The sequence below is a fragment of the Amblyomma americanum genome, chromosome 6 (assembly GCF_052857255.1).
Source record: "Amblyomma americanum isolate KBUSLIRL-KWMA chromosome 6, ASM5285725v1, whole genome shotgun sequence".
Taxonomy (NCBI): Eukaryota; Metazoa; Arthropoda; class Arachnida; order Ixodida; family Ixodidae; genus Amblyomma; species Amblyomma americanum.
Genome location: NC_135502.1, coordinates 112,305,318 through 112,318,261, shown reverse-complemented (window position 1 = coordinate 112,318,261; position 12,944 = coordinate 112,305,318). Strand labels below are relative to the sequence as shown.

At 43.9% G+C, this 12,944-nt stretch overlaps 1 protein-coding gene across 4 annotated transcripts in view; it reads left to right on the top strand.

Annotated features, from left to right (window-relative positions):
* LOC144094000 (pyruvate kinase PKM-like) overlaps positions 1-12,944 on the top strand; it is a 28,836-nt gene that overhangs the window by 14,014 nt on the left and 1,878 nt on the right. For all 4 annotated transcript variants that reach the window (XM_077627826.1, XM_077627825.1, XM_077627828.1 and 1 more), the window contains exons 4-11: positions 105-239; positions 1,912-2,098; positions 3,366-3,508; positions 4,151-4,278; positions 4,367-4,517; positions 6,684-7,003; positions 11,001-11,119; positions 11,964-12,120. In XM_077627826.1, coding sequence (XP_077483952.1) covers positions 105-239; positions 1,912-2,098; positions 3,366-3,508; positions 4,151-4,278; positions 4,367-4,517; positions 6,684-7,003; positions 11,001-11,119; positions 11,964-12,120 — 1,340 coding nt within the window. The remainder of the gene's footprint in view (positions 1-104; positions 240-1,911; positions 2,099-3,365; positions 3,509-4,150; positions 4,279-4,366; positions 4,518-6,683; positions 7,004-11,000; positions 11,120-11,963; positions 12,121-12,944) is intronic.

The window sequence follows — 12,944 nt, the reverse complement described above, 5'->3', positions numbered from 1 at the left end:
CAGATTCTTAAGCTCTTCGCTGTGTTGTTGGTCTCAGCCAGTTTTAATTTAGATCACTAAGCATTACAGTTAATTATATTTTTTTCTGCTTTCTCTCTAAACAGTACCATGAGGGCACGATCAAGAACATCCGTGAAGCTGAGCGCCTTTTGAATGAAGAGTTGAAACCAGATGTCCGCCACACTGCCATTGCGCTTGACACTAAGGGCCCGGAGATTCGCACAGGTCTTCTTCTTGGTGTAAGCTGCTTTACTTGTTTATATGTTGTGACAAGCCGAACATAGACTTCTGTCACCAACGGATGGTATTGAAATGACAGGGTTTAGAAGCAAAATAATTTTTCGAAACTTTCTGGAGAACTAGTGCTTGTAGATAAAAATATAAACAGCCGTACTTCTTCTTCTTTCTGGCAAGATAACTTTTATGCTAGCAAAACACATGCCACAACCTGCTCCTTGTTGATAGATTTGATCAGAGCACAGGCACCTGCATTATGTCAGTGCCGAAAGCTTGGTTTTGTTGTGATTCCAGAAAAAGATGAAACTGTAGCGTTTATTTCAGCGTGAATTCTAGCATGGCTTTTGATGTGCTCTTTTTCATGTTAGAAGGGCTTCAGTTGTTAGCACAGTTTTAAAGCTGTACTCGAGGACAACTTCTTGCGGTGTGTAGTAAAAGCTACGAGCGTGAGATTTCTTTAGTGAAGCTCATCCCATGCACTCGTCAGCCAGCGATGCTAGCCTGGGAGCAATTTTCTCACACCCATAGCTTCTGTTGTTTTGAAAACTCTGTGAGCGTTTGCCAAGCAGCTCCCTGTTTCTTGACTACAAAAAGATGTTTGCCAAGATAAGTGTGCAGGGTAACATTTTGATGGTACTGTGGCGAAAGCCGCAAAATTCTCTTAATGCTCACTAAACAAATCAGTCAATTTATACTGCAATGCATAAAGACTTAAGACAAGAAGTACTACGAAGTTTAAGCCATGTGCTGTGCTTTGGTGGACATCTTCTGCTGTGCACTTTAAATGAAGTTTTTTTCATGTTTAACATTTCCTAAACTTTATTTCCCAGCCGCAGTAGTCACGATTCAGCTACTGGTGTGCTGTGTGATGTCAGTGCACGTTAAAGAACTCCATGTGTTTGAAATATATTTCGAGCCCTTCACTGCAGCATCCCACATGAAAAATGAAAATTGGTTTTTGAGGAAAGGAAATGATGCAGTAACTGTCTGGCATATCAGTGTGCACATGCACACCTGTCAAAAGGGAAGGGATAAAGGAGGGAGTGAAAGAAGAAAGGAAGAAAGATGCTGTAGTGGAGGTCAGGAATAATTTCAACCACCTGGGTAACGTGCACTAACATCACACAGCATGCCCATGAGCAGATTCCAGATATTAAACCGCTGTATAACATGCCTTAATTTTTTTTTATGAACTCCTGTGTATGTTACGTGTTCTACTATTGTGACATGACTGCTCATTTTATATTTTATGCCTTAGTTCAAGCAGTACTTTTATGATGCATACGTTATCTGGTCTACAAAACAATCCATTCAGTTGATTCATTGTGACTACGCTTCAAGTACCCTAAAAGTTTTGTTAATTTCTGCATTTCCTTGTTGACGGGTAACATGAGGAAGCTTAATAGGTTTTACGACCAAATTATTGATCCACCATGATCACTTTCACCCTCACATGGGGTGGTGCTCTGTCTGGAGTGCACACCCAGGTGTATCGCGCAGCATGCAGTGGAAACTTATCTTGTGTCCTGTAGCATTTCTGGGAGTCTAAGCTGGGAAGTTTTGGAATCGAAAACAACTAAGCACCCTCATATTTGCATCAGTAATGTATTACATGGCAATTAGCCTTGGCACCTTTTGGACAACCGTTTATTTGGGGATGCCCCTTAATTTCAGGGTCCTTCGGCTGAAATAGAACTGAAGAAAGACCAAACCATCACACTCACCACGGACAAGTCCTTCTATGAGAAATGTGATGAAAACACACTGTATTTGGACTATGAAAACATCACCAAGGTACTGAGCGTGGGGAGCAGGATCTTCATAGATGATGGCCTCATCTCGCTCACCGTCAAGGAAATTGGTAAAATAGACCTTGGTCATTGCAACCTCCTCATGCTATTGGCAGCGTATGTGCTCTTTCTGCTAGCAGATTAGTGGTGTATGCCAGGTGCTGAAGAAAATAAAATAAAAGGGTAAGAGCTAGGTTTAAGGGGCATTGTTCCCCTAACGTGCAAATGATTGTTGAAAGGGGGCAAAATGTCAATTTTTAAATTTCGTTTAGGAGCGTGCCAATATTGCACAGAATAAGATTTGTCCTCGCAGATGCCTAGTTTATGCAGGTGCTGTTGCGATCTCTTATCTTGTAGTGACTCGACGCTTGTTTCACGGTATCAGTTATGCTATCGGCTCATTCCATTCTCATGAACTTGCATAAGTAAATGGCACATTTTAAGCATCCTAAGGCACTCATTTGTGCCAAACAAACAAAAGGAAATGTGCACAGAGCAGAGTTGTGCCAGAGTTACCATAAAACAGTTTGGAGGGAAGAGATTCTTGAAATGCCCACATTTTTGCACATTGTGCCTTCTGTACGGGCATTTGAGTGTTCAGAGCGAGTGAACAAATGTGCCTGCAGCTGTATTTCAGACATTGCTTGGACACTTGTGCAAGCTTTAGTTTTTGTATTTTGTAACTAGTGTACATAGCTCACCCTTGTCCTTCCTCACTATCGCTCCCCTTGTTCTTCTCTTCGCTTTTCTCTCCCATTTTGTTTGCGCTGGCCGCAGCTCCACTGCTTAAGACATTAAATAGCAGTTGCTCTGGTCGGCAGCATCTTTTTCTTCAATTTTGTATTTTTGTAATAAACCGCCGCTACTACTACTGATACTAGTTGCTGAGAAGGGAGGGGCATGTCTTGATTGTTGGGAATTGCTACAGAGTAGAGTCTTCTTTCTTATTTTTAGGTTCTGATAGGAGTGAGACAGCGCATTCACTAAAATTATCATGATTTCAGGATTCTGTAGGACTTGCATTATGTAGGAAAACCGCACAACTTGTTTATAGGCACCGCTGCCGCCCCTTTGCCTTCCTTCACCCTGAGCTATGAATTAACACGTTAAATATACTATACAAAGAACACTTGCAACTGGAACTGGTGGACTTGTAACTGGTGGAAACAAGCTTAAGAGTTTGGGCAGTTTTCAAATCGCGTTCAATTCACAGAAAACTACAAAAAATTTTCCGAAACTTTGATTGTGCCAGAATGCATATGTGGAGGGCTGCGCTGCTTATGCCGCTCTTGAATTGCATGTAGGCACAGCAGTAAGAGCTTTGATGGTGGCTTTCAGACAATGACAAGCTGGTGTGCAACATTGAGAACGGAGGCATGCTAGGCAGCAAGAAAGGAGTGAACCTGCCCGGAGCACTGGTCGATCTTCCCGCAGTCTCGGAAAAGGACAAATCTGACCTCCTTTTTGGCGTCGAACAAGGGGTGAGGCTGTTGCGTATGCAGTTGCTAAATCATTGTTAGCTTGCTGCAGCTGCTAGTCTGAAAAGGCTGCTGCACGTACCACACAATAGGTCATCTCTCTCCAATGCAAGATTTCACTTTTCTGCCGCAGCCACACTGAATTGGAACAGTCTACCTTGTAGTTTTCTTTGTGTACAATGCTTGTTTCAATTCAGCTGTATGTGCATTCTGACTGGGTGCTTTTGTTGTTGTGCTCAGTCAGAAGTGCTGCTTTCCCACCCATATCTTTTATTCTTGTGTTCCTTTTCTTTAGTTTTTTAAGCTTCATTTGCATAGCACCAGAAAGAGGTATTTGCATATTTTGCCTGTTCGGAAACAAACGTCAAGATTTGTTCTTTCCATTTATTAATTACTTGTGCATGATGTGTCAGTTGCATGGTAGGCATGCTTTCCTGGCTTAGTGTTTGAAGTCATGTTCACTCCAAGCATCTTGGATGTTTTTGACAACACAGCATTATTTCCCTTTTTTACTCATTTTCGCTAACTTGTTCCAAGAAGTGTTTAATAGTTGCATGGCTAGAAATGAGCACATGGCTTTGTCTGGTGTGCTCTGTCTTCTTTTTGCCTCCCTGGGACATTTCTTAAATGAATGGTGCCTTTCAGGTGGACATGATCTTTGCCTCGTTTATTCGAAATGCTAACGGTGTGAAGGAAATCCGGAACGTGCTTGGTGAAAAAGGAAAGGACATCAAGATCATGTGCAAGATTGAAAATGATGAGGGCGTTCGCAAGTGAGTCTTTCAGCGGTATTGTTGCCTTGAATGTGAGAAGATTCCATACTCCACGTTCGGAATGCTTATTCGGTGTGCCACTTTTCAGGATCGATGAAATCCTTGATGTAACTGATGGCATCATGGTGGCCAGAGGTGACCTTGGAATTGAAATTCCGGCAGAGAAAGTGTTCCTGGCTCAGAAGATGATGATTGCCAAGTGCCAGATGATTGGCAAGCCAGTCATTTGTGCCACTCAGGTTTGTGGTTTTTTTTTTTGCTTTTACTTAAATTTTTGTTTGGGAGTAAGCTATTACATCCATCTGTTGTGTTGGTGCAACTTGTCTGCAAGATTCAGTGCTATTTGTGGTCAGAGGAGCCTGGAAGTCGCTGTAGTGCTTTATGGATGTAAGCATTTTGTGTGTTTAAAGCAGACAACAGTATTGAACACAAGCATCCTAGGTATTTTGATAAAGAAAGCCTTCGTTTTATCATTGGTAGCAATGGATTTTCATTTTCACTTTTGCAGCAATGTTGCTTACACAAGTAAAAGAAAATTCTTTGTGGTTTGACACAGGTAGTAATTTGGCTTACCTGGTTGGAGTTAAAATGTGCAGGTTCCAATTTTTGTGCTCCTAAGAATAAGCTTCAATGTTCTTGGTTAACAGAGGGAAAGTTACAAAAGTGGTATGTTTGTTACTAAGAATTCTGTATTAACTAAAAAGCTCTCTAGCTGAGGGAGCAAGACATAGCCAGAATTAAATTACAGGTTTTTAGGCTCTAACTAAATTCTAAGCATATTCATCAAACCATTGTACCACCATTGGTAAACTGGCAGGTATCAGGAAGAAAAGGGTGTAGATTACAATTATGTAATGACTACAAGAAGCTTGGGAAGATATGATGCAATCAACTCAAGGTGAGAGCTTGGCAATAGACATTGTCATAATGTAGAATACGTTACTTTTTAGGCTTAGTCATGTGTTTCAAGAATACTTGCTCGTGGCCACAGGAAGCTGCGATATATGCAACACCGAGATTTGAGGAATGTTATTTCTGTACAAAAACGACAAAAAAATTGATGTGAAATTAACTGTACAATGTGCATATACTGTAGCTGCGATGAAAAGAATGGGTTTTGTTATGTGTCTCCACATGCTGTACGATGCATGTTGGCTTGCAGTGTGTTGATGACAATTTTCGTAATGCTGATCCCTCTGACTATTATTTTAGTGTTTGGAACGCTAATGCCAACATATATCCATCACACAGGCACTGCAAAGGCCGTAGAGAATCGGGTCTTTCTGTACAAAGGCACACAGTGCAAATCTACACGGCTTAAGTGTCAAGTCTTTTCCACAAAGGGCCCTTGTGGCTAAGGCGGCTATCCTAGGCCATTGAAGCCCAAAGGAGCGGCCTTCGAGCAGCTTAGGGTGCCTTGTGATGCCCACTGTCCAATTGAAAGGCGCCATTTTTAATCAGGGGTGTTGCACAGACCCCTACAATGGACCGAAAGGTGCTAAAATTTATTCCGAAATAAGCCTTGAGTATGTGGAAGTATCGTTGAACACAATGTCAGAGATGTGTAATGCTGAGTTCTGGAGAAATATTTTGATGTGGCTAAATGAGACTGTGCTCCAAAATGGTGATGTCACCACTCTACCAAAGGAAGCTGTATCGAGGCTTCGCAGAGCAGCAGTGATCGCAGTGCCATCCAGCGTAGAAAACTGAAAGCAGAGAGAATCTAAGCAGCTAAAGATCTCTCTTGTGAATATACATCTTGCGAATATAAAAAAAATGTCTGGGCATAGTTTTAGATGTCTCTACATTATGATACGATCTCAACATCAAAAATGTAGCAGCAACACAGTGCCTGTAATGGCCAAGCTGATAAGCAAAACCTGCTCCTGCTGACGGGAAAAGCTGTCAGTAGCTCTTTCATGAATGAAGTATAATGAAATAAATTGCTCAGCTCAGCAAATGAATAAAATGCTCGTTTTAAGCTCACTTCTGCTTCTTTATGCAATGCTAGGGGTGCTAAAGTTCGTCAGAGAGGTCCACTTTGAGCTGTGCCATGTAGCAGCCTCAGTGCTGCTTTAGGTCTTGCTCCTTTGGTGAAACAGATTTCCTTGCTGGAAAGGCCTTTGAGGACTGCTGTATGACGGGTATTAGTTCCTATGCGTTATAATGCATACACAGCCAGACTAGGAAGTCCCGTCACTAGGCAATCTTCCGGCACTACCTTCAGCTGTGCAGGCAGACCGTGGAGGCATGAAACTATTGGGGTTGCCAGCAAAGTTGCCATGATTTTATATAGCGCAACTTAGTCTTTTTGTCGTGTGCAGTATACGTAATACTTTTCTCGCTTTGCAATGGTCAGATCTGTGTTGGTCTGTGGAGCTTACTCTGACTGCTGCCTCCCACAGATGTTGGAGAGCATGACCCACAAGCCACGGCCTACACGTGCCGAGGCGTCGGATGTGGCTAACGCTGTGCTGGACGGAGCCGACTGCGTGATGCTGTCGGGTGAGACGGCCAAGGGTGAATACCCGCTCGAAGTGGTGCGCATGATGGACAGGATCTGTTGTGAGGCAGAGTCCGCATTCTACCAGAAGGATGTCTTCATCCATCTGTCGCACATCGCACCCTGCCCCACGGATGGCACGCACACAATCGCAATTGCTGCTGTCAGCGCATCCATCAAGTGCCTCGCAGCTGCTATCATTGTCATCACCACCACTGGCAGGTGAGGGGTTGCTGATCAGCCAGTGCAAGGGGAGCGTGTGTTTGGTCATCATGGGCGTTGCATGCTGTTTTCATCAGCTTGTAAGTTGGACTTAATTCAGCTTTGTTGCATGTACAATCCAATGCGATTTGAAGACTTTCACTGTCTTCTCAGCCAGATAGGGCCTATACAATTTTTCCTTTTGTGATGATTGCTTACTCTCCAAGAAAAATGACCACGCAGGATAGAAAAGTCAAGGTGCTAGCTAATCACCTGTATTTCATTCAGCCTCCATGCAAAATAAACTGCATTAGGTCACTTTATTCCAAGTGGGTTAAGCCTTAAGTGAGCACCCACAAATTGAGTACTATTTTACTCAAGCCAGTGCATCATCTGTGTCAGTTTTAGCCCTGCCATAGTTTGTGCATAGTGGAATTTATTGATCAAAGCTGGCTATCAGTTTTTCATTGCTTGTTGGTGTGTACATGGCTGTTCTTTCTTTATTTGTTATGTGCTAGTCACGCTATATTGAGACAGCCAAGGATATACAGTGAAAACTAGTTCCCATTAATTCGGAAACCTGCATAATTTGTACTGCTGGCTTGGTTCCGGCTAACTTTCTTGTTAGTCAGTGGTCGTAAGCTCTCTACTTCAGATGCTATAGATCTCGCATCGGTTAATCCGAACAGGTTTCCTAAGGGAAGTTTCTTCTGGGTATGACCGATGCAGCAAAAGATAGTCGAGATAACCCTTCTCAGAACCTGAGTTCCATGCTGCAAAGTCGCTCGCGCACCTCTGGCAACAGTGTGCAACAATAGACGCGACGACTGACAGATAGCCTATCCTCGGAGCAGTCTGACCACTTAGTTTCGAATAACATTTTTTGACTTTGCACCAGCCCACATCAACAGTGGCCCAACCAGCCAGCATCACCGAACCAATCAATACTTCGGATGCTGATTGGCCCATTGCTGGTGTTTTCACATTGGCAGCTTTTGCCCGCATTCAGCTGAGTGCAATGACTGGGATGAGATTTCTTTTTTCCAGAGCTGTGAACCTGCAGCATTTTGCGAACATTTTATTTCTCACCGATGAGATTATGCAGCCTTCGTAATGCCCCCCTGGAGAAGAATTCTAATCGCTTCTTTTGAGGCCATGCAAGTGCTGGTTGGCACATGCAATAAAATCTGCTCTAATCCACGATAACTTTTTCTTGCAATGGAGTCAAAGCTACGGAGGCAAAACTCCTTTTCTTTCTACACAGTGGAATACAGTCCCCGCTTGCAGTTAAGTTTTCTTGTCATATTTGTCATTAGGCATATGCAAATATTCGATAATTTAAAATATTTGAAATCTCAAAGTATTCATCTCTAGTGAATAACGTTTCTGGAACTCTTGCTGCATGTGGTCTTAGTTTTAGCATACCTCCTCAGATATGGCATAGCGGCATGCATGCAACCAAAGCCTCAACACTGCGCCGCGTTACACCAAGGAAACACTATTTGCACATGCCTATTGTTTTTTGTTTTTTGGGTTTCGAAGCGAACAGTAATTTTCTGTAGATAACCTCAAAGTGAATATTTCGAATACTTCCGGTACGCAAAAAGGGCTGAACGGTACAATAAGCATTTTCAGATTCATGCATTTTCTGAACACACGATGCGATTACACGAAAAGGCCAAGCGTGCATTGAAGCTTTGCCACTTTGGAGATGTGCCGACTTTCTGCGAAAAAGGCCATCGGAAATTGAGGGAGCAGACCTACATGTGGGGCCCTCCAGCTGCTGCTTATAATTGCGACAGCGTAGTTGTGCGGCTGTTCCTTCGAAGGGAAGAGCGAATGAAATTTGACAGACTGGCTTGAAATAACATCAATCAGGTATAAAGTTTCACAATGATATCTTCAGTATGTTTTTGTATGTTCTTCACATGTTGCTTGCTCGTGCAAAGCGTAGCATGACAACAAAACGGGCTATGGGTCTAAGTGCTTTTCATGTTTACCAAGAAGTGCGGTGTAGATCAAGACTCTGTTTTTTTTAAATTTCTCTGTTTACAATGTATCATGTTCAAATTACAACACTGTGCAAACGTGCCTATTACCCGCCACCGTGGCTCAATGGTTAGGACTAGACTACTGATCCGGAGTATCCGGTTTCGAACCCGACTGCAGCGGCCGCGTTTCGATGGAGGCAAAACGCTAAGGCAACCGTTTTCTGTGCGATGTCAGTGCACTCTAAAAGTCCCCAGGTGGTCGAAATTATTTCGGAGCCCACCACTACTACCTTTCTTCCCTTCTCTTAGTCCCACCTTTATCCCTTCCCTTATGGTGTGGTTCAGGTGTGGTTGGCCCATATGTGAGACAGATAGTGCGCAATTTCCTTTCCCCAAGAACCAATTTTCATTTTTACATGCCTATTAGTTGACATATTTCTAACAGAAATGCCAACTTTTAACTTTGAAAGTGAAGGAAAAAAGTTTTTTTGATTGCAACAAATTTGCTAGGCACCACGTACTATTGCAGCAAGCTTGTACAGATTCTAGCTGTTCGAGCAATGATGTGAAGGTACTGCAAAGACTGCAACATGCCAGGCAGCCAAACTATTTGACGGAATTGCAGTTAAGGATGCTCTGCCCCTCCAGCCTTCCCTTCATTGCCAGGGAAAGCTTTTGCCAAGTGTAGGAGCACCATATTCACAGTACAGTGCAGCAGAAGCGCATTAGTACACCAGTGTGTTGGACGTTGCTAGAAAGTGAAAGCCTATTGCAGGAAAGTGCAAGTCCATCTCTATATGTCTGCATGTTTATGCAGTATTTTGTACTATAGATATTTTTCCCAGATTTGGTACTGTGCTTGTACCAGGTGTCCTATAGTCAGATGCAACTTAAGTCTGCAGTGAAGCTCCGCCCACATTCAGGGCCGCTGCACAGAATTCCTCCACGACAAAAAAGTAGTCCGTTGTTAAACCTTTTCTTGTTACCTATACAAGAAGCAAATCACAAGAAAAAAATTATAAGTTCTAAAATTTTGATAGCTTGCTCGTTTAATAAAGTCAAACATTAAAAAGCTGATTTCGTTTACTGTTGTGATTGGCTAGCGGAGTAATACAAGACGCCGCAGACCGGGGCACAGTGTTGACAACTGCTGTTTTTTCAAGTTATATCCTACTATAGATAAATGTAACCAAGCTTTTCCTAGCCCAGTGGGACCAACTGAGATCTGTTTAGAATTGTTTTGCCTAGTCTGCAGTGTTTTTTTTTAATTCTCCATATTTTTAGCTTCAGAAACAAGTTTCAATACTGAAGTTGTGGATAGTCTTGAAAAACAGCCGATTTAAATGTTTGCACCAAGCTTCCACGTGACAGCAGTGCCACGTCAACATCCTGAGATTGGTCCCAGACAGAAAATATTTGCTTTTTTCTAGAGTGCCCTTCCAGATGAGGCTTTGGATGCGCACTGGGGCAGAGATGTGAGCCAGCTGCTGGTCACGCGACAGCTTTCTTCGAAGGCCAATAAATAAAACTGTGTAAATCATACCTGTACTAATCAACTTTAAATACTGAAAAAATACTGCAGACTTAAAAATTACTGGAGACCACATGACTCTGGACAACTTTCAGTTTGTTTCACGGTGCTAAAACCCTTATTGGTTACATTTAGCTGGGACTCTGGTGTATTCTTATGTGTGTACTCTGTGTAACTGCATGAAAAATGTGTGGGGAATGGAAATGAGTATTTGAAAAAAAAATGGCTCTGGTCGTCTTTTATGTGCCATCCTCCATTCTGGATATCTTAAATTGTCCCATAATTGGCTCTCCTATTCATACTCTTTTTGTGGTGGACAGTTGAAACACGTTGTGGTTGCATTCAGGAAAGGACTGAAGGAACAGTCTGATCGGCATTCGCAATAGAAGCCATTTGGCTCAGCCCAGCCCCCTCTGTTCATGCCAGTCAGTACCTGCCTCATAGTAGTCCGTGCTTGCCCATGGGGTTTTCAAATGCGCCTGTGTCAAATGTGCAGGACTGCCCACCTGATTGCCAAGTACCGGCCCCGGTGTCCCATCCTGGCCATCTCGAGAGTGGAGCAGACCATTCGTCAGGCCCATCTGTACAGGGGTATTCTGCCATTGCTTTACACGGGTGAGTTGGCCACCCCACATGCTGTAGCAGGGCAGGCAGGGAACATGGGAATCTGTTCATGGGATGCATCCAGTAAAGCATTCACACATTGGAAGAGGAACATAGTCTGTCACCAATAGTGTGGTCATTTGCTAAAAGGGCAAGAAATGTCTGGTTTTTAAATCCCCTTTTCTTCTCTCGTGTTTCAGTTGTAATTGGGAGTGCTAAGCTTTCTACCACAGCACACAGAATATTGCAAATTGTGAGCACTCTGTGTACCTGCATGAAAAATGTGTGATTGAAGCTAGTGTTCATTCCAAAAGTGAATCTCAGTGATGAAAAACTGACTTGCCAAGGAAGAGGCTTCACACATACACGCACATGCATGCACACACTTGCGCACTAACCACAGCTTCTTTGCTGAAGGGGGTAAACCTTGAACTGCCTCCTCGGATGCTGTACGTGTTAGGTAGGCCATGTGCAGTAGTGAGAGTAAAAAGCGTTACCGCTTGTGCAGCTTCCGTCTCCGCATGAAATTTAAGACCACTGATGGCTGCTGCTGAATTTCTTAGCTTAGCCATAGTCTAGTTTGCTTAATAGTTTTTGTGCATTTACTTTAACTACAACACGCCAAACCTTGTAGCCATGGCAGCAACCTCTTTACCTGTTAACTCCAAAGAAAGTAAACATGGCGCAGAGCTCAGCGCACACAATTACACAATTAGAGCAGAGTTGTTGATGCATTGGTGTTTTAATTCTTGCGCTGTTTTTGCCTAGTCTTCATGCTGTCATTCCAATAGGGTATGTACTCTTTGTCCAGGCGTCAGCATCGCCTGATGTTTTCCATTGCTCCTTACTTGTGCAGGCGAGCGCTGCCCGGACTGGCCCATGGACGTTGATGCCCGCATTGAGTATGCCCTGGAGATAGGCAAGCTGCGTGGTTTTCTGCGCAAGGATGATGCAGTGATCGTTGTGACCGGATGGCGCAAGGGCGCCGGAGCCACCAACACGCTGCGCGTCGTGTACGTCTAAGGCAGCCCCCGCCGCCAGCCGCTGCGATGCGCGCGTGTGCCTTGCGCGACATTGTGGAGCATTCTCCTCTCCCACAGAATCCTGCCAGTGCAGAGTGTGGAGGAGAGGCATGGCACCGGTGTCGGCGCAATTGGCTCATCCCGCACAGGAATGACGGGGAGCATAGGGCTCTTCGCGCTGGGCCTGGCATGGATTGCGTCCTTTACTTGGTCTTTCATTAGGACTAGTAGCACCTCAACTCGCTTGTCGTCGTCAGTCCTAATCGAGAGCCTCCTTGTCAAGTTTGAAACCTAAGACTCGCAACTTTCATTGTTGATTCCAGTCTGTCGCCCATCCATTGTTTTACAACCACTGTGCTAGAATGCTTTGTTGGCATTTTTAAACTGGAAAGGAGTGATCTCTGCCTTTGGCCCATTGCTTCTTTGGAGTGAGTGTCTGTGTGTGTGTTTAGGCTGATGTGACCAAAGGTCAAAGGATTGTTTTAATGTGTAGTCCTGCAAGTGGAGTTGTATCTTTGCCCCTCTAGTCCCTATTGTGTTTTTGGGTCGCCCTTGTCCTCTCATACGCATTAGTGGCTTTAGCAGCGGCTGTTACCAAATTTAAGTTAAAAAGAAAAATTCAGGTTGCCCACACTCAACTGTCTGTTGGATCGAGCGGCACTGCTGTCGTTCTTGGCCCGTCTGTAGCTGGTGCGTAGCATGCAATCCATGTCAAGCCATTCGCGAAGGGCTCCCTTCCCCGTCGTTCCTGTGCAAGCTGAACGGCAGTGGTGCCGCACTTTCTTGAGGACGATGCCCGAATGTCTACACCGCAT